This window comes from Oncorhynchus tshawytscha, linkage group LG05 (assembly GCF_018296145.1).
Source record: "Oncorhynchus tshawytscha isolate Ot180627B linkage group LG05, Otsh_v2.0, whole genome shotgun sequence".
Taxonomy (NCBI): domain Eukaryota; kingdom Metazoa; phylum Chordata; class Actinopteri; order Salmoniformes; family Salmonidae; genus Oncorhynchus; species Oncorhynchus tshawytscha.
In genome coordinates this window covers 70,063,285-70,091,184 of record NC_056433.1, presented here as the reverse complement: position 1 = coordinate 70,091,184, position 27,900 = coordinate 70,063,285, and the positions used below count along the sequence as shown (strand labels likewise).

Below are 27,900 nucleotides of genomic sequence, written 5' to 3'. Positions count from 1 at the left end.
AACACAATCACTCCACATGTCTGATTAGTAGACCTAAAACACCCCCCTGTTTTCTACTTCATCCCTCCACACTTTCTCTCCACTTTCTATGTTTTTCCTTTGAGACTGCTTAATAGTAGACAGCAGCCGTTAACTTAAAGCACCCCTCTCTCTTCTTCTACATCCCTTCATACTTTCTCTATGTTTTCCTCTGAGACTGTTTCATGCTCTCTCTCTGCTCTGGGCGGTTTCTGTTTTGAGGTATGATCACAGCAGTTGGACTGCGCTGGAGTAACAGGAAGGTCACAGTGGTCTTTTCACGGTCAGTGAGAGGTGATGTGAGTGCAGGAGACAGTTAGTGACCGCAGAGCTATCATAGAGCAGAGCCAGATACAGTTCAGAGTTTGTGTGTGTGTGTGTGTGTGTGTTAGCGTGTGTGTGTGTGTTAGCGTGTGTGTGTGTGTTAGCGTGTGTGTTAGCGTGTGTGTGTGTTAGCGTGTGTGTGTGTGTTAGCGTGTGTGTGTGTGTGTGCGCGTGTGTTAGTGTGTGTGCGTGTGTTAGTGTGTGTGTGTGTGTGTGTGTGTGTGTGTGTGTGTGTGTGTGTGTGTGTGTGTGTGTGTGTGTGTGTGTGTGTGTGTGTGTAGAAAGGGTTTAGCCTTCTGACGGGGTCTAGTACTGATTATATATGTCTGTGTGTCTGACTGAAGGAGAAACACCAGGCCGTGCCATGCAGACCTCTACAAGTATGTAAGGATTGCCAGTGAGGGGGAGTGAGGATTACCCTGCATGCCTCTGTTTGTGTGTGTACTTCTTTTTTACTCCTCTCTATTTTATCTCTCTTCCTGTTTTTCCTTCCTTTCCTCTCTACCTCCCTATTTGTCTGTTTGTGTGTCAAGTGTGTGCCTTTGCACTGGTGTGCGTTAATCATCAGTTGATTTGAGCATTTTGAAAGCCTTCCCTCAGCCGTCCAGTGCAGTTATTGTTGTGTGGGTGCGTGGCTGCTGCCTGTCTGACTGTCCACATGTTTAGAGTATTAGTTTATCTATCCTAATCCTTATTTGAACTCATAATGTGTGTGATGGACCCTCGGAAGTGTGTGTGTGCGTGTTTGAGAGAGAGGTAGGGAGAGTTGGAAAAAGAAAAGGGAATGTGCGCTCGCTGCTCTCAGAGTCTTCAGCTCATGTGAATAATGTGGATGTGCGTTAAACCCTCTGCTTTCCTCTCCTTTGCTTCTTAGTTCCTACCATTAACAACATGTTAATATGCAGATATATTGTAGTACATTTAACAGATGAAAACTGAGAGTGTAGTGGATTGACAGATACAAATGGATATGCCACTATATTATGATTGAGTGCAGCTGCAGTCTTGTGCACATTGCTGCGCTAATAATGTTAAGAAATAATAGTTTCTCAACATTCTGATCTGTTGCATCAGACTGTTTGCTTTTTAACTTTATTTTAATGTAGCCTAGGCCTAGTGGTTGTATTTGGGATCTATCGTATTACTTTCTCAACAAGCTGAACAATAGAATAGGTATACTTTTTTACTATGGGGGATAATATATTGACATACTGTAGGGGAGGATTTCCCTAAGTGAATTATATAGCCTAATTAGCTGACATAAATAAAGACAAATATTCAAAATAGGCTAGTAAAGCATGATTTGGCCACAGAGGATAATTAGCTTCCCCTAGCCTTAAAAAACTATTTGTGTATTGTTTGAAATCACATTGCCTACAGTCTGAAGGAAAGGCACCAGAAACAATTTGGGCAGCGTGCACGAGAAATACAAAATAGATGATTGTTGAGCTGTTACTGTCAGTGAAAAGAGGCCCAGCCAGGAATATCGCAATATTTCTAAATTAAATTGCAGGAAAACATAGTTTGGAAAGCAAATAGATATTGCTGTAAAGACAAGTCAATGACAAGTCTCAAATCTGTCTTTGAGCTATACAATTCTCAACTTAATTTAGAGAACAACAGTGAGCCTGGGCTTGAACCCAGAGTCTCTGGTGGCACAGCTAGCACTGTGATGCAGTGCCTTAGACCACTTCGCCACCCAGGAGGCCCTAAGGTGCCTTTTTATGGTGAAAATTAGCTTCCCCAAACTTGAAACTCAGGAGCCGCCAATGCATAAGCTAGTGATTTAGCTGTTTGTTACTCATCTTGTTTGTGAGGAAAAGTAAATGTGGACATTTATTATAACATCTTCAAAGTGCACGGTAAGAACAACACACTTCATTGCATCCTCGACTTGCATGTTCTGTTAAAATTGATTACCATAATCGAAATGTGATTTATTTCCTTCTGTGCACCATGGGTGTACGCCCTAATTAGGTTACGCACCCAATGCATAGGCCTCGGGGCACGGTAAATTTCGCAAATGTCCGGTAAATTAAAATGCAGCTAGTCAAATGTCCAGCGCCACATTTTCATAACAGAAATCCTGGTGTGGCTGCATCCCAAATGGCACCCTATTCCCTATATAATGCACTACTTTTTAGTTAAAAGTAATGCAATAAATAAGGAATAGGGTGCCATTCGGGAGGCAGGCTGTATCTTAAGTTAATGGAGAGGAAATGTAATCAGTTGGGCATGTCAGTGGCGTTTAGGCCTGTCAAGGTCTATTAGACCTCCATCCACATCATCATCATCACACACACATTCATACACATATACACACGCACACACACATAAACATGTACACACACAACCATGTCATGACCTCATCACTGCTCCCACTGGTCCAACACACATACACACACACAGACACACACACACACACACACACACACACACACACACACACACACACACACACACACACACACACGCGCTCACTAGACTCTCCTGCTAATTAATGCAGGCACACGCAAATCAGATTGAGTTAAGGTTGTCAGAGAGAGGGAATGGAGAGAAGAAGGGGAGAGGGAGGGAGTGTGAGATGGCAGGGGTAGGAGATAGGGAGAGATGATATTGTTAGAGGCACAGAGAGTTTCTGGTTTAATCTGTAGTGACAGCCTTTCTAGGCCCTCAGACAAGCACAGTCACTGACAGACTCTGTGTTGGGTTCAGGGGTGGGTGGCATTGAAAGTACAGCACAGGGATCTGTAATGACATTACCTCTCTCTGTTCATGACATTACCCCTCTCTGTTCATGACATTACCCCTCTCTGTTCATGACATTACCCCTCTCTGTTCATGACATTACCCCTCTCTGTTCATCACATTACCCCTCTCTGTCATCACATTACCCCTCTCTGTTCATGACATTACCCCTCTCTGTTCATGACATTACTCCTCTCTGTTCATGACATTACCCCTCTCTGTTCATGACATTACCCCTCTCTGTTCATGACATTACTCCTCTCTGTTCATGACATTACCCCTCTCTGTTCATGACATTACCCCTCTCTGTTCTCACATTCCCCCTCTCTGTTTTGACATTACCCCTCTCTGTTCATGACATTACCCCTCTCTAACTCTCATCCTGCTGTTTTTGGCTGCTGGGGGTGTGTGTGTGTGTGTGTGTATGGGGGCGTGTGTGTGTGTTTAATTATTCTTGTGAGGAATAGTAAATGTTACCAACTGGTCACCACAAGGTCAAATGTTATTTCTAGGGGGTTTAGGGTTAAGGTTAGAATTAGGGTTAGGAGCTAGGGATAGTTTTAGGGTTAGGAGCTAGGGTTAGGGTTAAGGTTAGGTTTTTGGGTTAAGGTTAGGGTTAGGGAAAGAGTACGGGTTAGGGGGCACCTTTTAGACAACCTATATCCATGTCAGTGATAATCCAACCCATCAGCCTGACAAACCACTTTCTGTGTGTGTGTGTATGCTTTTGAGTCTGTGTGTAGGTTATACCACCCATCTGGCATAACCTATTGTCGTTTTCAGGGTCAGGAATGTTTGTGTGTTTGTGTGTGTCTCTTTGTGTGTTGTTGCGTGTGTGTCCGTGCCAGTATCAGGGGGAGGTCTGTACCATGACAGCTGTCCTATAAGGATTAGCTCTGTCTGTATGTCTCCTGTCTGTGTATGTTTGATCTGTTTGGTCTGCTCCCCAAGCTTGACAGCTGGACTGGTGTTTAGATCCGCCAAATTACCCCTCCCCCCTACCACTCAAACCCCTAACCCCTACCACTACCCCCTCCCAAAGCCCCTTAACCCCTGTCCCACTATCCAAACTGCTCTGTTTGGAATGACCCCTCAAAAGTCCTACCCCCTTCCTCAAGTCCCTAACCTCTTTCCGACCTACACTGTTTACCCCTTTCCCAACCTTCTCTGTTTAGAATTAGCCCTCAAAACCCCTATCCCCTATCCCCCTACCCCTCCCCAACATGCTCTGTTTAGAATGACCCACTAGCCAGGGACATGACATACCTTTACCAGGCCATAAAACAACATAAAACACTATATGAAACAGGCCTAACCATGATGCATAAAACAACCTCAAACGTGTATTTTTTTACCTGTATTTAACTAGGCAAGTCAGTTAAGAACAAATTCTTATTTCAATGACGGCCTACCCCAGCCAAACCCTCCCCTAACCAAAACAATTGTGTGCCGCCCTATGGGACTCCTGATCACAGCAGGTTGTGATACAGCACAGGATCGAACCAGGGTCTGTAGTGACGCCTCTAGCTCTGAGATGCAGTGCCTTTATCGCTGCACCACTCGGGAGCCCAATGAAACATAGGCCTAATTATGAAGCATAAAACAACCTCAAACACCATATGAAACATATACCTAACCATGAAGCATAAAACAACCTCAAACACCATATGAAACATATACCTAACCATGAAGCATAAAACAACCTCAAACACCATATGAAACATAGGCCTAATTATGAAGCATAAAACAACCTCAAACACCATATGAAACATATACCTAACCATGAAGCATAAAACAACCTCAAACACCATATGAAACATATACCTAACCATGAAGCATAAAACAACCTCAAACACCATATGAAACATATACCTAACCATGAAGCATAAAACAACCTCAAACACCATATGAAACATATACCTAACCATGAAGCATAAAACAACCTCAAACACCATATGAAACATATACCTAACCATGAAGCATAAAACAACCTCAAACACCATATGAAACATATACCTAACCATGAAGCATAAAACAACCTCAAACACCATATGAAACATATACCTAACCATGAAGCATAAAACAACCTCAAACACCATATGAAACATATACCTAACCATGAAGCATAAAACAACCTCAAACACCATATGAAACATATACCTAACCATGAAGCATAAAACAACCTCAAACACCATATGAAACATATACCTAACCATGAAGCATAAAACAACCTCAAACACCATATGAAACATATACCTAACCATGAAGCATAAAACAACCTCAAACACCATATGAAACATATACCTAACCATGAAGCATGAAGCAAAACAACCTCAAACACCATATGAAACATATACCTAACCATGAAGCATGAAAAAACAACCTCAAACACCATATGAAACATATACCTAACCATGAAGCATAAAACAACCTCAAACACCATATGAAACATATACCTAACCATGAAGCATAAAACAACCTCAAACACCATATGAAACATATACCTAACCATGAAGCATAAAACAACCTCAAACACCATATGAAACATATACCTAACCATGAAGCATAAAACAACCTCAAACACCATATGAAACATATACCTAACCATGAAGCATAAAACAACCTCAAACACCATATGAAACATATACCTAACCATGAAGCATAAAACAACCTCAAACACCATATGAAACATATACCTAACCATGAAGCATAAAACAACCTCAAACACCATATGAAACATATACCTAACCATGAAGCATAAAACAACCTCAAACACCATATGAAACATATAAACATGAAGCATAAAACAACCTCAAACACCATATGAAGCATGAAGCATAAAACAACCTCAAACACCATATGAAACATATACCTAACCATGAAGCATAAAACAACCTCAAACACCATATGAAACATATACCTAACCATGAAGCATAAAACAACCTCAAACACCATATGAAACATATACCTAACCATGAAGCATAAAACAACCTCAAACACCATATGAAACATATACCTAACCATGAAGCATAAAACAACCTCAAACACCATATGAAACATATACCTAACCATGAAGCATAAAACAACCTCAAACACCATATGAAACATATACCTAACCATGAAGCATAAAACAACCTCAAACACCATATGAAACATATACCTAACCATGAAGCATAAAACAACCTCAAACACCATATGAAACATATACCTAACCATGAAGCATAAAACAACCTCATAAAACACCATATGAAACATATACCTAACCATGAAGCATAAAACAACCTCAAACACCATATGAAACATATACCTAACCATGAAGCATAAAACAACCTCAAACACCATATGAAACATATACCTAACCATGAAGCATAAAACAACCTCAAACACCATATGAAACATATACCTAACCATGAAGCATAAAAAACAACCTCATATAAACACCATATGAAACATATACCTAACCATGAAGCATGAAAAAACAACCATAAAACAAACACCATATGAAACATATACCTAACCATGAAGCATAAAAACAACCTCAAACACCATATGAAACATATACCTAACCATGAAGCATAAAACAACCTCAAACACCATATGAAACATATACCTAACCATGAAGCATAAAACAACCTCAAACACCATATGAAACATATACCTAACCATGAAGCATAAAACAACCTCAAACACCATATGAAACATATACCTAACCATGAAGCATAAAACAACCTCAAACACCATATGAAACATATACCTAACCATGAAGCATAAAACAACCTCAAACACCATATGAAACATATACCTAACCATGAAGCATAAAACAACCTCACACCATATGAAACATATACCTAACCATGAAGCATAAACAACCTCAAACACCATATGAAACATATACCTAACCATGAAGCATAAAACAACCTCAAACACCATATGAAACATATACCTAACCATGAAGCATAAAACAACCTCAAACACCATATGAAACATATACCTAACCATGAAGCATAAAACAACCTCAAACACCATATGAAACATATACCTAACCATGAAGCATAAAACAACCTCAAACACCATATGAAACATATACCTAACCATGAAGCATAAAACAACCTCAAACACCATATGAAACATATACCTAACCATGAAGCATAAAACAACCTCAAACACCATATGAAACATATACCTAACCATGAAGCATAAACAACCTCAAACACCATATGAAACATATACCTAACCATGAAGCATAAAACAACCTCAAACACCATATGAAACATATACCTAACCATGAAGCATAAAACAACCTCAAACACCATATGAAACATATACCTAACCATGAAGCATAAAACAACCTCAAACACCATATGAAACATATACCTAACCATGAAGCATAAAACAACCTCAAACACCATATGAAACATATACCTAACCATGAAGCATAAAACAACCTCAAACACCATATGAAACATATACCTAACCATGAAGCATAAAACAACCTCACACACCATATGAAACATATACCTAACCATGAAGCATAAAACAACCTCACACCACCCATAAACCAGGCCACCTTAACTCATAAGATAACCTTAGACGTAGTAAAATACACTACGGTGTTATAAATCACAGCCATTTTATATAATGAGACACAGAGAGACAGGCTACCATATGCTGCTGCTGGTGAATGTCCACTACATACTCACACATACACACAAACACACACACACACAGCATCCCTTATCATTGTCAGTTTGCTGTCTTCAGATGCATTGAGATGGCCTTTGTGTGGTAACTCTGCATGAAACCCAGTTATCATGCTTTACTTAGCATGTGGCTGAATGCCTTGGCCTTGGCCTGGGCTGTTAATAGGATAAAGGCTTAGCTCCGCATCCCAAACTGCACCCTATTCTCTATATAGTGCACTGCTTTTGAACAGATCCCTATAGGCTCTAGTCAAAAGTAGTGTACAATATAGAGAAGTAGGTGCCATTGGGGACGCAGAAGCTCGGTGCTGCTGTATAGAGGACCTGTGAATAGCTTCATTAACAGAGATGAGTTCATCACTAACAACACGTCAGCCAGCCGGCTGGCCGGCTCTCCTCTCTCTGCTTTCAGACACCCTCCCTGTGGCACACATAACAGAGAGGAGCAGAGCAGATTGTGTGCGTGCGTGTACTTGTGTGTGTGAGTGTGTACACGTGTTTGTGTGTGGGCGTCCGTGTATGTGTGCGTGTGTTTGTGAAGCAGAGGAGTGCAGTGCTCTGTAGGGTGGGGTGTTATCAGAGTGCAGAAGGTGATAATTACATCTTACAGGAAAACTACAGGTTATGAGATGTAGGATCGTCAGTGTCTTCTACTCTCCAACCATCTCCACAGACAAAGTCCTAGATTCATTTCACCTTTATTTAACATATTCGTATTTACACTGACGGTATGACAGATATTCTTTGTGTATAGTCTAGCCTGTCTATCAGCTCCTCATGTCTCATGTGCTCCTGTTTTGCAGCATTATGCAAAAATAATGGTTGTTTATGTGATATGGTGGATGTATCTGGTTGTGTATGCGTGCTCTGCCTCCCTCTATACCCTTGCGTGTCAAAACATAGTTAATCTTAGTTAAGTACAGTAGTGATCCATGTAGAAAAACATCCTTGAAGTGTTTAGTTAACCCTTTGACACATATGAACACACAGGTGTGATCATTCTCCAGTGGTCCCAGCAGCGTACACTCAAACCGGTGTGATTATGTCACGCCCTGACCTTAGAGATCCTTTTAATTCTCTATTTTGGTTAGGTCAGGGTGTGACTAGGGTGGGCAATCTAGTTTTCCTATTTCTTTGTTTGGCCTGGTATGGTTCCCAATCAGAGGCAGCTGTCTATCGTTGGGGATCATACTTAGGCAGTATTTTTCCCACCTTAGTTGGTGGAATCTTGATTTTGTATAGTTGCAGTGTAGCCTGCCGAACTTTACGGTCGTTTTGTATTTTGTTGGTTTTCGGTGTTCATTTTAATAAAAGTAAGATGTTTGCCTACCACTCTGCACCTTGGTCTCCTCATTCAAACGACGAGCGTAACAGATCAGAATGCTTTTTTAAGGCATTCAGTTTCGATTGACGCAGCAGTCAGCGCTTGAACTGGCCACACTGTATTTTTACAGAAACATTTTGCACAAACACAGTCTTTACAACTTTGTCCTCAATGAGAGCAGTGAGAGCAGAAACCATAATATGAATTAGCTAATAGCAAGGGCATCGTAGCAAGGGCATTGAGGGCATCGTGGGTTAACTGTCCTGTTGCGTAACAATCACATTTTGGAACAGGGCGTGCATTCTTTTTGATTTTTGTATTTCACCCCCTTCTTCTCCCAAATTTTGTGATATCCAATTGCGATCTTGTCTCATCGCTGCAACTCCCCAACGGGGTCGTGAGAGGCGAAGGTCGAGTAATGCGTCCTCTTAAACATGACTCGCCAAGCCGTGCTTCTTAACACCCTCCCGCTTAACCCTTAACCCGGAAACCAGCCGCACCAATGTGATGGAAGAAACAACGTTCAACTCACGACCGAAGTCAGCCTGCATGTGCCCAGCCCGCCACAAGAAGTCACTAGAGCGCGATCAGCCAAACCTAACCCGGACAGCGCTGGGCCAATTTTTTTATTTTATTTTATTTCCTTAATTGAACCAGGTAGGCCAGTTGAGAACAAGTTCTCATTTTCAACTGCGACCTGGCCAAGATAAAGCAAAGCAGTGCGACAAAAACAACAACACAGAGTTACACATAAACAAACGTACAGTCAGTAACACAATAGAAATGTCTGTGCAAATGTAGAAGCTAGGGAGGTAAGCCAATAAATAGGCCATAGAGGCAAAATAATCACAATTTAGCATTAACACTGGAATGATAGATATGCAGATGATGAAGTGCAAGTGGAGATACTGGGGTGCAAAAGAGGAAAAAGATAAATAACAATATGGGGATGAGGTAGTTGGATGTGCTATTTGTACAGGTACAATGATCGTGTACAGGTACAATGATCGGTAAGCTGCTCTGACAGCTGACGCTTAAAGTTGGAGAGATATCTCCAGCTTCAGTGATTTTTGCAATTTGTTCCAGTCATTGGCAGAACTGGAAGGAAAGGCGTCCAAAGGAGGTGTTGGCGTTGGGGATGACCAGTGAACTCTACCTGCTGGAGCGCGTGCTACGGGTGGGTGTTGTGCACCACCCTATGGGACTCCCGGTCATGGCCGGTTGTGACACAGTCTGGGACCGAACCCGGGTCTGTAGTGACGCCTCAAGCACTGTGATGCAGTGCCTTAGACTGCTGCACCACTCAGGAGGCCCAGTGAGTGCATTTTGACATCATGCGCATTAGAAAACTCATGCTGGGGGCGACCATTCGAGATATTTGGAACTCACACATGAAAAGGTCAAAACTGCATTAGTCAAAACAACATGCCTGATGATCCACATGCCTAGTGCTTCTTTATTGTCTGGCTGCTCTTCCATAAACCCACTATAATCCATACTGACTTAATGTATGGATGAGTCCCATATGGCATAGGGTGCCATTTGGGATACAGACAAAGTCCCACATTGTCTGATATGTTAGCCAGTGTCAAGACACTCACACTCACTCACTCGTACACACACACACACACACACACACACACACACACACACACACACACACACACACACACACACACACACACACACACACACACACACACACACATACATACACTCATGCACGCACACACACACACACACACACACACACACACAAATGGTTGTTGGATGGATGTTATGATACTGAATATGTAAATGGATAGGCAGTGATAATGCAGTATATATGTTTAAATGACTAGGCCTTGAACAGTGATAATGGCCCTACCATTACTAGTGCAGAGGGACTGGAAGAGGCTAGCTGTTGAGTGGATCCTCTGCTATTCTATTCTATTGACTGTGATGTATCTGCTGTGTGTAGCTGTGGGTGTATGTATTTATCAGGACTCCTCTTCAGCTTCTTCACATGGTAATGCTGCTGGGTGGAAACTACAGGTTATTTGCCACATGCGGCAGGTGTAGACTTTACTTGCTTACAAGCCCTTCCCAATGAGTTTAAAAATCATTATCTAAAACATTCAACAGTAGCTCAGGTCGAGGCGCTCGGTGTGTGTGTGTGCATGCGTTTGTGTGTGTGGTTACAGTCTTTGTGCACGTGCATGTGTCATGGGTCACTACTCCCTAACAGCATGTTTATCGTCACCATATTGGCTTTTCAGGGCGTGGCCAATTGATTTGACATGGTTTCCATGGTGCTGTGGTGTCAGAGGAGCTGGTAGTGAATGATGGAGCCATGGCCCGTCCCCCTAAATGCCCAGCCCCACCCCCTGGACCAGAGAAAGGCATCACATTTCAAAGCAGCACTAAGGAACCAGCTCCTCTCAGTCCCTGGCTAAAATCAATGCACTAAATAGTGAAGAGGGTGCCATTTGGGATGCTGTCTATGTGTTCTTGGCACAGGCAGTGGCAGGGGACAGCGATGACTGACTGAGGTCTTTTTAACAACAAACACATGAAGTAAGTTGGTGATGGCTTTGCTACTGTAGCTAGTTTTCTGAGTGGAAGTTGTTGGCCCATTTAGAGTGTAGTATGTGGGAGTTGAATTGGACATGTTTTGTTAATGTGGAGTTTATGAGGCAGGGAATAGTGACTTGGGCTGTGTAAGTCATTCTGACTGGAGGGAGGCAGGGAGGCAGGGAGGGGAAGTTGACTGTCCTCTTTGTCCTTAGAGACACTGAGCTCACGCTCTCTCATCTGTCATCCACTGACCCCCAGCTGTCACACACACACAAGTACACACACATGTACATAAACACACTCACGCACACGCACACACACACACACATTAAATAGCTGTTATACAAACCCATCATTCATTTATATACAGGATCTATAAGTGATTACAATGATCAATTCCTGTGTAGTGTCTTTGGCTATGCCAGATTAAGTGATATGACATGCTATTCCTTAAAATAATTTCTCTGTAATTAATATTACCTGATTGAGCTAATCATGTAACTGTACAGTCGGGGCACCACAAAATAATGTTTATAGTGCTGTTATCTTCCGAATAAACTCTTAAAGACCTAGTAATATTTTATATCAATAGCAGTCAATATCAATCGTCATCTTAATTCAGTCTCATCTGAAAGTTGTAAATTCTTGGTTATCTGCACAAACCCTGGCTAACAATTTGAATCAGCAATACAAAATTGGGTTTAATTATTTATTTACTAAATACCGAACTAATCACACAGAATTACACATACACATAATTAAATCACAACTTGATTACAAATTACATCATAAAGGAAAACGTCCTATCGTAAATACAGTATCTTATGCATTCTAAATTACCGCCCATTTGGAAAAGGAAAATGCAATAAATATTTACTCTGAGCTGCGCTTCGGTAGGTTGGTGGTAGATGGAAGGCTGTGTTGTCCAACCGAGTCCTTTGTCCTTTGAAGAATGTCTCTGGTTGTTAATTGGATACGTTGTAGTAACGTTGTTGTGTGATAGACGGGATACTCTGTCTGTTCCTTCCTAACCCTCGTTTGCAGCGGCTGTTGCTAACTCAACGGCTAGGAGGTATCACTTCTGTAGTGAATAAGAGTTCAAAGTTCATACCATTCGCAACCAAAGCTCACGCTGATGTTGGCTTTGTTCTGTAGTTATTAACTAAACCATTCTGACATCGGACCGTCGTCCCCACATCCTCGGAACAGGAGGTTATATTGTCATCAAGGGCTTATATAGGAAGGGAGAGGAAGGCGTGTTTGAAAAGTTTTATAGCCCATGTCCCTTCACAGGGGCGTGCCACTGATTGAGCAGAGCCCTATCTTAGAAACTAAAATCACATTTCATCCCATCACGAATCATTTCATATTCAAACATTTAAATTGAACAACAATTCCATGTGAATCCGATAACTCTGATGTGTAGACTTTCCACTGTAGAGTTTATGTCATCTTATCATTGATGAGAATGTCTCAGATGACAACCGAACTGACATCATATTCATTAAGTACCACCGCATATGTTCAATTGGTCGGAGTACCAGAATATAGTTAATTTACCCCCACCTTCTGATGTTCCCAGAATCTCTATGTTAACCAAAGGTTTTGCAAATGTAACATCAGTAGGGTAGAGAGGGGAAAAAGGGGGAAAGAGGTATTTATGACTGTCATAAACCTACCCCCAGGCCAACATCATGACACCTGGCTGAAACACACAGTCACACACACGTGTACACACACGTGTACACACACACACACACACACTGCAATATCTGAGGTCAGAATGTGAGGTGCTGATAGGAAATAGTAATTCATCCTGTTTGTGGATCTCTTTTGTTGTTGTCTTTTAATCTCTGTTTGGGGACAGATTATTAAAATGTAAAATTAAATCTGTGTTTGTGGATGAGGACAGTGCACAGGCTGTTTTTGAACAGATAGCATATTTGTAGGCAACCACGTTGTATAATCTTAATTTGATCACTCTGTTATCGCAGAAAATGTTTGTGTATTCAAGGTTTAAAAGGTTTAAAAAGGTTTAAAAGGTTTCAAGGTTTAAAAAGGCATCTAAAGTTTGTAATGTCCTATTAGAAATGTCAGACTTGATTTTCCCTAACATGAAATGTATCAACCCCTATAAAAAGATCTATTAATTACAATCCATATAATAATTCACATTCCCTGTTGCTGCAGGGTTATTTTCCTGCTTTGAGAAGCAGGGTCAAATTGAGAAGCAGGGTCATCTGTAGATTCACTGTGGAAACAATTGCCGTGCAGACTGTCTACAAACTTCATTATGCTTTAGAGAATGTAATTCATTCTGTCTCACACACACACACACACAAGCTCAGTCATGCACATTCAACACACATATACACACACCTACACACACACAAATCTATTTCCAGTCTTACTTCCCTATTTCTGACCTAATTTCCTTTTGTCGACACTCGGTGTCATTATTAACCTCTGAAAAACACACACCATTTTGTCCAGTACGGGTTATGTGCAAGCTTTTGTTGCTGCCCAGCACTAAATGTATCAGATTAATCCTGATCAACATGCACCCAAAGAAACTCGCTTGGCAGAATCCCTATCTGCAATAAATTCAGCTTTTTTGACTATTATATATGAAACCTTTGTGCCATACGGCTCTATGGAGAACCGTGTGAAATGGCAGTTTCCACCACTACGCACATTCACACATTCTGCAGCAGCCATTCTGGCTCTGCTGTGCCTCATTAGTGAAGCCAGAGATAAGACAGTAAGACAGGGACGAATGAGGTGATCCATAGTCAGTTGCTGCCAAACTAATGGAGAAGACGTGCAGCTCTGGTTTCTGACTGGCTCTAACGGCTCTGTCTGTTGGCTGGATAAAACAAAGAAAAACAATCAGCCTTGAGCTTCAGTCTAATCCTCACTAAGAACCCACCTGCTGCTGCCCGCAAAGCAGGGCTCTGTCCGTGTGTGTGTGTATGTGTTTGCATGGTTTTTTCCCCAATATAAACATTTTTGTTGGGTCAAGCCTGCCTGGAACACACACCACACACACTGCTGCTCTACCCACTCCGCCCCAGGAGGGAGGGGCTGAGTGAGTTCTCTTTGTCTTCGCCAAACTCCTGACTCCGCCTGCAGGAGAGAGGGCTGATGTGTGCAAGTGAGTTTTTTGTTTCAGATTGTGTCCTCTATCTCTCACTCTTCTCTCTCTTTATCTCGCTCTCTTCCTCTCTCTTTCTTTCTCTTTCTTCCTCTTTATCTCTTTCTCTCTCCCACACACATGCTAAGTGGTATAAATAACTTTGCGTGTGACGTGTGTGTGCGTGCATGCGTGTGTGTGCACCAGGTGCAGCACAGTACAGTGCCTGGTATATGCTTGGCAGATGCTCACTCTCTGACGCGTGAAATATCTGTTAATGTGTGTTAAATAAAACCATTCCAGGCTTTTTAATTGGTGTAAACTGGAGTGGCATGGGCCCAAAAGGCATGTGTCTGTGTATGTTTTATCGCTGTTTGTGTGTGTGTGTGTGTGTGTGTATATGTGTGTGTGTATGTGTGTGTTTTTAATTTGTGTTTTTGTATTATTATTGATATATTTAAAAATATATATATTTAACCCTTATTTAACTAGGCAAGTCAGTTAAGAACCAATTGTTATTTACAATGACAGCCTACCATAAGGTCTCCTGCGGGAACGGGCCTGGAATTAAATATACAAATTAATACAATATCAATATAGGACAAAACACACATCACAACAAGAGAGACAACACAACACTACATAAAGAGAGACCTAAGACAACAACATAGCAAGGCAGCAAGACATGGCAACACAACATAACAACAACATGGTAGCAAAACAACATGGTAGCAGCACAAAACATGGCACAAACATTATTGGGCCCAGACAACAGCACAAAGGGCAAGAAGGTAGAAACAACAATACACTCACACAACAATCACACAAAGCAGCCACAACTGTCAGTAAGAGTGTCCATGGTTGAGTCTTTGAATGAAGATATTGAGATAAAACTGTCCAGTTTGAGTGTTTGTTGCAGATCGTTCCAGTGGCTAGCTGCAGCGAACTGAAAAGAGGAGCGACCCAGGGATGTGTGTGCTTTGGGGACATTTAACAGAATGTGACTGGCAGAACAGGTGTTGTATGTGGAGGATGAGGGCTGCAATAGATATAGTTGAAGTCAGAAGTTTACTTACACTTAGGTTGGAGTCATTAAAACCCGTTTTTCAACCAATCCACAAATTTCTTGTTAACAAACTATAGTTTTGGCAAATTGGTCAGGACATTTACTTTGTGCATAACACAAGTCATTTTTCCAACAATTGTTTACAGACAGATTATTTAACTTATAATTCACTGTATCACAATTCCAGTGGATCAGAAGTTCACATACACTAAGTTGACTGTGCCTTTAAAAAGTTTGGAAAATTCCAGAAAATTATGTCATGGCTTTAGAAGCTTCTGATAGGCTAATTGATATAATTTGAGTCAATTGGAGGTGTACCTGTGGATGTATTTCAAGGCCTACCTTCAAACTCAGTGCCTCTTTGCTTGACGTCATGGGAAAATCAAAAGAAATCAGCCAAGACCTCAGAAAAGAATTGTAGACTTCCACAAGTCTTTGGGAGCAATTTCCAAATGCCTGAAGGTACCACGTTAATCTGTACCAACAATAGTATACAAGTATAAAAACCATGGGACCACGTAGCCGTCAGAGTAGCCTAGTGGTTAGAGCTTTGGACTAGTAACCGGAAGGTTGCAAGTTCAAATCCCCGAGCTGACAAGGTACAAATCTGTCATTCTGCCCCTGAACACTGTTCCTAGGCCGTCATTGAAAATAAGAATTTGTTCTTAACTGAATTGCCTAGTTAAATAAAGGTAAAAAAAAAAAAAATACTGCTCAGGAAGTCTCCTAGAAATGAACGTACTTTGATGCGAAAAGTGCAACTCAATCCCAGAACAACAGCAAATGACCTTGTGGAGATGCTGGAGGAAACAGATACAAAAGCATCTATATCCACAGTAAATCCAGTCCTATATTGACATAACCTGAAAGCCCACTCAGCAAGGAAGAAGCCACTGCTCCAAAAAAGCCAGATTACAGTTTGCAACTGCACATGGGGACGAAATGAGAAATGTCCTCTAGTCTGATGAAAGAAAAATTACCATAATGATCATTGTTATGTTTAGAGCAAAAAGGGGGAGGCTTGCAAGCCGAAGAACACCATCCCAACAGTGAAGCACGGGGGTGGCTGCATCATGTTGTGGGGGTGCTTTGCTGGGACTGGTGCACTTCACAAAATAGATGGCATCATGAGGGAGGACAATTATGTGGACATATTGAAGCAACATCTCAAGACATCAGTCAGGAAGTTAAAGCTTGGTCGCAAATGGGTTTTCCAAATGGACAATGACCCCAAGCCTACTTCCAATGTGGTAGCAAAATGGCTTAAGGACAGAGAAGTCAAGGTATTGGAGTGGCCATCACAAAGCCCTGACCTCAACCCTATAAAAAAATGTATGGGCAGAACTGAAAAAGCGTGTGCGGGCAAGGAGGCCTTCAAACCTGACTCAGTTACACCAGCTCTGTCAGGAGGAATTGGCCAAAATTCACCCAACTTATTGTGGGAAGCTTGTGGAAGGCTACCCAAAATGTTTGCCCCAAGTAAACAATTTAAAGGCAATGCTACCAAATACTAATTGAGTGTATGTAAACTTCTGACCCAATGGGAATGTGATGAAAGAAATAAAAGCTACAATAAATAATTCTCTCTACTATTATTCTGACATTTCACATTCTTAAAATAAATTGATGATCCTAACTGACCTAAGACAGGGAATTTTTTACTCTGATTAAATGTCAGGACTTTTGATAAACTGAGTTTAAAGGTATTTGGCTAAGGTGTATGTAAACTTCCAACTTCAACTGTATCTCAGATAGGGGGGAGTGAGGCCTAAGAGGATTTTATAAATAACATGCATACAATGGGTATACCGAGATGGCCAGTTTACAGAGGAGTATAGAGTGCCTTGATGTGTCGTATAAGGAGCGTTGGTGGCACATCTGATGGCCGAATGGTAATGAACATCTAGCCGCTCGAGAGCACCCTTACCTGCCGATCTATAAATTATGTGTCCGTAATCTAGCATGTGGCCGACGTAAGTAAGACATTTAAGCGTGTTAACCCTCGCAAGGCTGCCAGACGACATCCCTAACCGCGTCCTCAGAGCATGCTCAGACCAGCTGGCTGGAGTGCTTACGGACGTATTCAATCTCTCCCTATCCCAGTCTGCTCTCCCCACATGCTTCAAGATGGTCACCATTGTTCCTGTACCCAAGAAAGCTAAGGTAACTGGACTAAATGACTATCGCCTTGTAGCACTCACTTATGTCAACTTGAAGCGCTTTGAGAGGCTAAACTTCTTTTTTGAAAAATACGTTAAAAAAAAAGAAAAGTTTGTTGTATGTCTATGTAAACTTTGAATTGTAGCCTACAAGTGTGGTTGCTTGTCTGCTATGTGTGTGTGTGTGTGTGTGTGTGTGTGTGTGTGTGTGTGTGTGTGTGTGTGTGTGTGTGTGTGCGCAACTGCATGTGTGTGAATGTGAATGTCTCTGTGTGCTCTATTCTGAGCAGAGCTGCTGTACTGCACATCAAAGGCAACTCTTCAGGCCGTTTAACACTGAGCAGCTAAACACTATGACTGCTGGCTGTGCTGCTATAATGACTCATCCATTGAACAAACCTGGTTTAAGACCTGGTTACCCTGTCCCTGACCTGTAGCTACCACAGATACCTGAGCTATGTGTTCCATGGAAATATTTTTTTGCAACAAACAAAACAAATCAGAGAAGATTGAAACACAGCTTCATCTGCTCTAGATGTCTATGGTCCTATACTGCCCTTAGTGTGTTGGTAATGTGGGAAATATGTGTGTATGTGTGTCTCTACATGCTAAGCACACTGTTAGCTGTAGCCTAGCAGTAGCACTTTGCACTGCATTGCATCTCCACAGCCCTAGCCTATTTAGCACTGTTAAGCTGTTACCATGTATTTTATTCTCGCAGGTTGACGTTTATTGTCATGAATCTTGCCATTGAGGAAAACTGAGCAATGGGCCAGCTGCAAAGTCAAAATTGTCTATATTGTTCAAATTGCTATTTGGTCTTAATTTAAGGTTAGGGTTAGGCATTAGGATTAGCAGTGTGGTTAGGGTTATGTTAGGGTTAGGTGTAAAATCTGATTTTATGACTTTGTGGCTGTGCCACTTAGTCTCTGTACTGATGTTTTGCCTGTTTGATTGCCTTACGGAGGGAATAAATACACTATTGAACCATATTGCAAGTCACCTTGCCAATGGTTAAATGTGGTGGTTCGCTCTTTCAGTTTTGGCAAATGCTGCCATCTATCTACCATTTCTGGTTTGGGTAGGTATTAATTGTCACAGTGGGAACAACATCCCCTATACACTTCCTGATGAAGTCAGTCACCGTGTCCATGTATACGTCAATGTTGTTCTCAGAGGCTACCCGCAACATATCCCAGTCCGCGTGATTAAAACAATCTTGAAGCATGGATTCCGATTGGTCAGACCAGCATTGAATAGACCATAACATGGGTACTTCCTGTTTGTGTTTCTGCCTATAGGAATGGAGGAGCAAAATGGAGTTGTGATCTGATTTGCCAACGGGAGGCCGTGGGAGGGCCTTGTAGGCATCTCAGAATGGGAGAAGCAGTGGTTGAATGTTTTTCCAGAGCGAGTACTACTGTAAATGTGTTGATTGAATTTCGGTAGTGTTTTCCTCAGATTTGCTTTGTTAAAATCCCCAGCTACAATAAATGCTGCCACAGGATATGTGGTTTTCAGTTTACATAAACTCCAGTGTAGTTCCTTGAGGTCCGTCTTGGTATTGGCTTGAGGGGGAATGAATATACACGGATGTGACTGTAACTGAAGATCATTATCTTGGGAGGTAATACGGTCAGCATTTGATTGTGAGGTTTTATCGGTTGGGTGAACAAAAGGACTTGAGTTTCTGTATGTTATCGCAATCACACCATGAGTGGTTAATCCTGAAACATACACCAACGCCTTTCTTCTTCCCAGAGAGTTCTTTATTTCTCCCTGCGCGATGTACTGAGAACCCAGCTGGCTGTCTGGACGGGGACAGTATTTCCTGAGAGAGCCATGATTCCGTGAAACAGAGTATGTTACAGTCCCTGATGTCTCTCTTGAAGGAGAATCTCGCCCTGAGCTTATCTATTTTATTGTCCAGAGACTGAACATTAGCGAGTAATATACTCGGAAGCGGTGGATGGTTTGCATGCATCCTGAGTCGGACTAGAAGTCCATTCTGAATACCTCTTCTCCGCTGGCGGCGTCTTGGAGCAGCCTCTGGGATAAGTTCAATTGCCTTGGGCGATAAGTTCAATTGCCCTGGGCGGTTCAGGAAAGTTGTATTCTTGGTCGTAATGCTGGTGAGTTACCGTCACTCTGATATCCAAAAGTTCTTGCCAGCTTTATGTAATAACACACAAAAAATGTTCTGGGCTAATAATGTAAGAAATAACACACAAAAAAACAAAATAATTCCTTAGGAGCAAGAAGCAGAGCTGCCAACTTGTTGTCGTTTCTTGAGTGCTTAGTGCACTGCTTCTTCTATGTCAAACTCCTTACTAGTCTGCTATTTCTGTAGCTGTAGTGCTTAGCACACTGCTGTTTCTATGCCTAAGCATTTGTCAGTGTGCTGTTTCACTAGCTTAGCGTTTAACTTCTGTCTCTGCCTCAGGTCCTCTGCTTCTGATCTAATGATAATGTAATCCACTAGGCTGGATAACTGATTCCCTCTCTGTATCTGGGTGTCTTTTGTTGTTGTTGACCAGAAGTCCCCACAAGATTGGTGAATGAACAAAAATGTTGTTAGTCCCCACGAGTTCAAATGCTATTTCTAGGGGGTTTAGGGTTAAGGTTAGAATTAGTGTTAGGGTTAGAATTACGTTAAGGGTCAGGGTTAGGAACTAGGGTTTGCTTCAGGGTTAGGAGCTAGGATTAGGTTTAGTAATAACGTTATATTTTTGGCTTAGGGTTAGGGGTTAGGGAAAATAGGATTTGTCCCCACAAGTTGAACTGTACAAGATTGTGTGTGCGTGTGCGTGTGCGTGCGTATGTGTGTGTGTATCACTCACAGCCAGAACGGCAGTAAATAAAGGAGAAACAGAGGCAGACACTCACTGATATCACACTGGTGGAGGGAGGAAACAAGGAGGGAGGAAACAAGGGAGGGGAAGGGGGAGTGAGAGACCGGAGGGATAGAGGGAGGGGGAGGAGAGGAAGAACAGACTGGTGAAGAGAAACAGACACAAAGGAGAAAGGGCACAAAAATAAAATGATGTGTATTGGAGTTCTACTGAGCCTTTTTTAATTGAAACAGCAGTCCTTCCCTCTACTCTACACCTCCATTTAGCTCCCTTCTATGTTTACTGTCCCTTCCTATATGAGAGAGTGTGTATTTCCTGGAGTCTATATTGACTGGGCCGTGAGTTGTGTAATATTTGTCATTTGGCCTTGCTCTCTGGTTCTGTATTGATGTGATCACTGTCGCACATTGATTTTTTCACTAGCTGTGTGGAGTACTGACTGCTGTTATAACCATGTTGTTTACAACTGGTATCTGTACTGTACTCTACACTACACACACACACACACACACACACACACACACACACCACACACACACACGCACACAGCCCTAGTTCCTCCACAGTAGATTCTGAATATTGGAGAAGAGAAGAGGATAAGATGGCAGTGAGCGCTTTGCTTTTGCACCATGTAGCTTTCAGCACATCTCTCTCTCTCTCTCTGTATGTATGATTAATGAACATTTACACAGCCCTGCCAGCGACACCTGTCCCTCTGCAGAGAGATACTCTCTAAAGTGTGTGTGTGTGTGTGTTCAAACGCAGTCACCCTTGTTTTGTGTGAGTGAATTCTAACGTAGGATGTGTCATTTTTAGGTCAGACAGCAGGACAAACATGGACTTAAAGATACAAGAGATGTAGCATTCTTTACACTCTCCCTCCTCCGCATCTCTCACACAGACACACGCACACACACACAGACACATGCACGCACACACACACACAGACACAAATGTGGGCTGCTCTTATCCCTCTACCGCTACCTCTACCTCTTCACTCACTATCTCACATTGGCTTTTTACCTCGGTCTCTCTCTCTCTCAATTGAATTTCAATTTAAGAGGCTTTATTGGCATGGGAAACACATGTTTACATTGCCAAAGCAAGTGAAATAGATAATAAACAAAAGTGAAATAAACAATGAAAAATTAACAGTAAATATATAACTTTAGGGAAGACGCAGATGCAGACAGTGTTGAATTAACAAAAGTTTATTGCTAGAACAGGGGGTAGGCAATACGACAGGTCAAGGGCAGGCAGAGGTCAGTAATCCAGATCAGAGTCCAAAAGGAACAGAACAGCAGACAGGCTTAGGGTCAGGGCAGGCAGAATGGTCAAAACTGGGACAACTAGTAAACAGGAACTAGAAACAGACAGGAGCAAGGGGGAATCCGCTGGTAGGCTTGACGAACAAAACAAACTGGCAACAGACAAACAGAGAACACAGGTATAAATACACTGGGGATAATGGGGAAGGTGGGTGACACCTGGAGGGGGTGGAGACAATCAAAGACAGGTGAAACAGATCAGGGTGTGACAAAACATTACACACACAAGTTCCAAAGAATAAAGACATTTCAAATGTCATATTATGTCTATATACAGTGTTGTAATGATGTGCAAATAGTTAAAATACAAAAGGGAAAATAAATAAACATCAGTATGGGTTGTATTTACAAAGGTGTTTGTTCTTCACTGGTTGCCCATTTCTTGTGCCAACAGGTCACAAATATTGCTGCTGTGATGGCACACTGCGGTATTTCACCCAATAGATATGAGAGTTTATCAAAATTAGATTTTTTTTCAAATTCTTTATGGATTTGTGTAATCTGAGGGAAATATGTGTCTCTAATATGGTCATACATTTGGCAGTTGGTTAGGAAGTGCAGCTCAGTTTCCACCTCATTTTGTGGGCAGTGTGCACGTAGCCGGTCTTCTCTTGGGAGCCAGGTCTGCCTACAGCGGCCTCTCTTTCCTTAACTTTGGGTCAGTCACAGTGGTCAGGTATTCTGCCACTGTGTACTCTCTGTTAAGGTCCAAATAGCATTCCAGTTTGCTCTGTTTTTTGCTTTCCTGGAGCTCTGTGGGGTCTTCTTGTGTTTGTGAACAGCGCCCTAGGGCCAGCTTGCTTAAGGGACTCTTCTCTAGGTTAATCTCTCTGTAGGTAATGGTCTCTCAATTCAATTCAAGGGCTTTATTGGCATGGGAAACATGTGTTAACATTGCCAAAGCAAGTGAGGTAGATAATATATAAAAGTGAATATATAAAGTGAAAAACAATAAAAATTAACAGTAAACATTACACATACAGAAGTTTCAAAACAATAAAGACATTACAAATGTCATATTATATATATACAGTGTTTTAACAATGTACAAATGGTTAAAGGACACAAGATAAAATAAATAAGCATAAATATGAGTTGTATTTACAATGGTGTTTGTTCTTCACTGGTTGCCCTTTTCTCATGGCAACAGGTCACAAATCTTGCTGCTGTGATGGCACACTGTGGAATTTCACCCAGTAGATATGGGAGTTTTTCAAAATTGGATTTGTTTTCGAATTCTTTGTGGATCTGTGTAACCGGAGGGAAATATGTCTCTCTAATATGGTCATACATTGGGCAGGAGGTTAGGAAGTGCAGCTCAGTTTCCACCTCATTTTGTGGGCAGTGAGCAGATAGCCTGTCTTCTCTTGAGAGCCATGTCTGCCTACGGCGGCCTTTCTCAATAGCAAGGCTATGCTCACTGAGTCTGCACATAGTCAAAGCTTTCCTTAATTTTGGGTCAGTCACAGTGGTCAGGTATTCTGCCGCTGTGTACTCTCTGTTTAGGGCCAAATGGCATTCTAGTTTGCTCAGTTTTTTTGTTAATTCTTTCCAATGTGTCAAATTATTATCTTTTTGTTTTCTCATGATTTGGTTGGGTCTAATTGTGCTGTTGTCCTGGGGCTCTGTAGGGTGTGTTTGTGAACAGAGCCCCAGGACCAGCTTGCTTAGGGGACTCTTCTCCAGGTTCATCTCTCTGTAGGTGATGGCTTTGTTATGGAAGGTTTGGGAATCGCTTCCTTTTAGGTGGTTATAGAATTTAACGGCTCTTTTCTGAATTTTGATAATAAGTGGGTATCAGCCTAATTCTGCTCTGCATGCATTATTTGGTGTTCTACGTTGTACACGGAGGATATTTTGCAGAATTCTGCGTGCAGAGTCTCAATTTAGTGTTTGTCCCATTTTGTGAAGTCTTGGTTGGTGAGCGTACCCCAGACCTCACAACCATAAAGGGCAATGGGCTCTATGACTGATTCAAGTATTTTTAGCCAAATCCTAATTGGTATGTTGAAATTTATGTTCCTTTTGATGGCATAGAATGCCCTTCTTGCCTTGTCTCTCAGATCGTTCACAGCTTTGTGGAAGTTACCTGTGGTGCTGATGTTTAGGCCAAGGTATTGTGGCAAACCTCTTCAAGGTTAGGAGCGTTTGTCACAAATTAAGTGGGAAACTGTCACCAAATCACCCAAGAATGAGAGTTCTTTCGAACAGGACAGTACCTGTGTGTTTGTTTCTCCGTCCTGGTCCACCCAGGCCGTAGGCGAGGTCAAGGATAGCAGGGTTCGGTACACAAATCGGGTTCTCGGTAGGTCCAGGTCCAAACGCCAACAGGTAAGTCCAAAACAATCCAGCTCATACACGGTAAATTCAGCCAATCTCTATTGTCTCTTTCTCTATTGTTCATAGATCCTTCCAGCACTCTCTCTCTCTCTCTTCCTGGTTTTTCTTGACACTTTATCTGTGGGTCGGCTCCACCTTCTGAGGGTTCCCCTTGCTTCTGGGACTTGTAGTTTTGGCGGTCGGCCATTTTGTGATCTGTAGTTCTGACAGGGGTGGCCATTTTAGTGATCGGGCAGAGACCGTTTATTAGTTCTGCTCTCACATATCTGCCATTTATCACTCGACCCCCTTCTTTGCCACATTATGTATAGTTTTTTGTGTGCTCTAGGGCAACAGTGTCTAGATGGAATTTGTATTTGTGGTCCTGGTGACTGGACCTTTTTTGGAACACCATTATTTTGGTCTTACTGAGATTTACTGTCAGGGCCCAGGTCTGACAGAATCTGTGCATAAGATCTAGGTGCTGCTGTAGGCCCTCCTTGGTTGGTGACAGAAGCACCAGATCATCAGCAAACAGCAGACATTTGACTTCGGATTCTAGCAGGGGGAGGCCGGGTGCTGCAGACTTTTCTAGTGCCCGCGCCAATTCGTTGATATATATGTTGAAGAGGGTGGGGCTTAAGCTGCATCCCTGTCTAACCCCACGACCCTGTGTGAAGAAATGTGTGTGTTTTTTGCCAATTTTAACCACACACTTGTTGTTTGTGTACATGGATTTTATAATGTCGTATGTTTTACCCCCAACACCACTTTCCATTTCAGTTTGTATAGCAGACCCTCATGCCAAATTGAGTCGAAGGCTTTTTTGAAATCAACAAAGCATGAGAAGACTTTGCCTTTGTTTTGGTTTGTTTGGTTGTCAATTAGGGTGTGCAGGGTGAATACATGGTCTGTTGTACGGTAATTTGGTAAAAAGCCAATTTGACATTTGCTCAGTACATTGTTTTCATTGAGGAAATGTTTTTATTTTATTTATTTTTTATTTTACCTTTATTTAACTAGGCAAGTCAGTTAAGAACAAATTCTTATTTTCAATGACGGCCAAGGAACAGTGTACGAGTCTGCTGTTAATGATAATGCAGAGGATTTTCCCAAGGTTACTGTTGACACATATCCCACGGTAGTTATTGGGGTCAAATTTGTCTCCACTTTTGTGGATTGGGGTGATCAGTCCTTGGTTCCAAATATTGGGGAAGATGCCAGAGCTAAGTATGATGTTAAAGAGTTTTAGTATAGCCAATTGGAATTTGTTGTCTGTATATTTGATCATTTCATTGAGGATACCATCAACACCACAGGCCTTTTTGGGTTGGAGGGTTTTTATTTTGTCCTGTAATTCATTCAATGTAATTGGAGAATCCAGTGGGTTCTGGTAGTCTTTAATAGTTGATTCTAAGATCTGTATTTGATCATGTATATGTTTTTGCTCTTTATTCTTTGTTATAGAGCCAAAAAGTTGGAGAAGTGGTTTACCCATACATCTCCATTTTGGATAGATAATTCTTCGTGTTGTTGTTTGTTTAGTGTTTTCCAATTTTCCCAGAAGTGGTTAGAGTCTATGGATTCTTCAATTGCATTGAGCTGATTTCTGACATGCTGTTCCTTCTTTTTCCGTAGTGTATTTCTGTATTGTTTTAGTGATTCACCATAGTGAAGGCGTAGACTCAGGTTTTCCGGGTCTCTATGTTTTTGGTTGGACAGGTTTCTCAATTTCTTTCTTAGATTTTTGCATTCTTCATCAAACCATTTGTCATTATTGTTAATTTTCTTCGGTTTTCTATTTGAGATTTTTAGATTTGATAGGGAAGCTGAGAGGTCAAATATACTGTTAAGATTTTCTACTGCCAAGTTTACACCTTCACTATTACAGTGGAACGTTTTACCCAGGAAATTGTCTAAAAGGGATTGAATTTGTTGTTGCCTAATTGTTTTTTGGTAGGTTTCCAAGCTGCATTCCTTCCATCTATAGCATTTCTTAATGTTACTCAGTTCCTTTGGCTTTGATGCCTCATGATTGAGTATTGCTCTGTTTAAGTAGACTGTGATTTTGCTGTAGTCTGATAGGGGTGTCAGTGGGCTGACTGTGAACGCTCTGAGAGACTCTGGGTTGAGGTCAGTGATAAAGTAGTCTACAGTACTACTGCCAAGAGATGAGCTATAGGTGTACCTACCATAGGAGTCCCCTCGAAGCCTACCGTTGACTATGTCTCTCTCTGTCTCTCTTTTTCTGTCTCTGTCTCTCTCGGTGTCTCTCTCTCTTTTTGCCTCTCTCTCTCTCTCCTTACCTCTCACCCTCTCTGTGCAGCTAGAGGAGTTGCATTGCCTGCCCACTGAGTTGGGGGTAATGTAGTAATGTTTGGCTATTTGAGCTGACATTTTCCTGCTGACAGACTCTTTCTGCCTGAGTGCACGGTCTGTTCAAATAACAGAAAAGATAGTGCCGTAACTGAGTGAGCCAAACACTACTAAACACTATGTGAGAAGTGATTCACTCTGTTTAGTAGACAGACATGGTTGACGGCTGATGTTATAATATTTATAAGGTTGTAAGGTGAAGGATTGTCACATAGAGATTACAATAAAATATGAAGAGGACCTAGGAAGTGTAGGCCTTTGACTTTGGAGTGACCCAAGTGAGGTTGAGTGAGTGAAATAAATATATATATATATATATATATATATATATATATATATATATATATATATATATAGAGACCTGTTCTAAGTTGTCTTCCTATGTTTTCATATCATGCTGACCCCTCTCACCCCCCCTCTCTCTCCCTTCAGTGAGGTTTGCAGATTGCGGCCTGGGCGACAGGGTTCTGTTGGAGGTGGGCGACGCGGAGCACTTCAGGCTGGGTGAAGATGGCATGGTGTACACCCGGCACTCCCTCCGTCTTACGGACAGGAAGAGAGCCTTCCTGGTGGTGCGAGCGAGGGATCAGAAAACCAAGGAGGAGTGGAACACACGCGTTCACCTCCACCTCCGGACAGATGGACAGGGGGAGACGACAGAACACAACAAACAGGTATGGATAAAATAAGAATATCACAATATGGTCATTTAGCAGAAGCTTTTATCTATTCAAGGTGACCCTTCTCTTTCCTGATATAACCATTTTGGGTTCCATGTAGAAGCCTTTCCACTGAGGGTTCTACATGGAACCCGAAAGGGTTCTACCTGGAACCAAAAAGGGTTCTCCTGTAGGGACAGTCAAAGAACCCTTTTGGAACCCTTTTTTCTACGAGTGTAAGTATGGAGAAAATACATGAATAATTATGATGTGGCGATGGAAGTCAGAGGAGCAGTTCATCATAGGAATACATTATCCATCACCAGTCGATTAACCAA

The 27,900-nt window shown here is 41.8% G+C and overlaps 1 protein-coding gene across 1 annotated transcript in view; it reads left to right on the top strand.

Annotated features, from left to right (window-relative positions):
• The window catches only part of cdh2 (cadherin 2, type 1, N-cadherin (neuronal)), a 63,827-nt gene that overhangs the window by 8,012 nt on the left and 27,915 nt on the right, over positions 1 to 27,900 (top strand). The window contains exon 3 of the mRNA XM_042322308.1: positions 27,336 to 27,577. Within this exon, the coding sequence (XP_042178242.1) occupies positions 27,336 to 27,577 (242 nt within the window). The remainder of the gene's footprint in view (positions 1 to 27,335; positions 27,578 to 27,900) is intronic.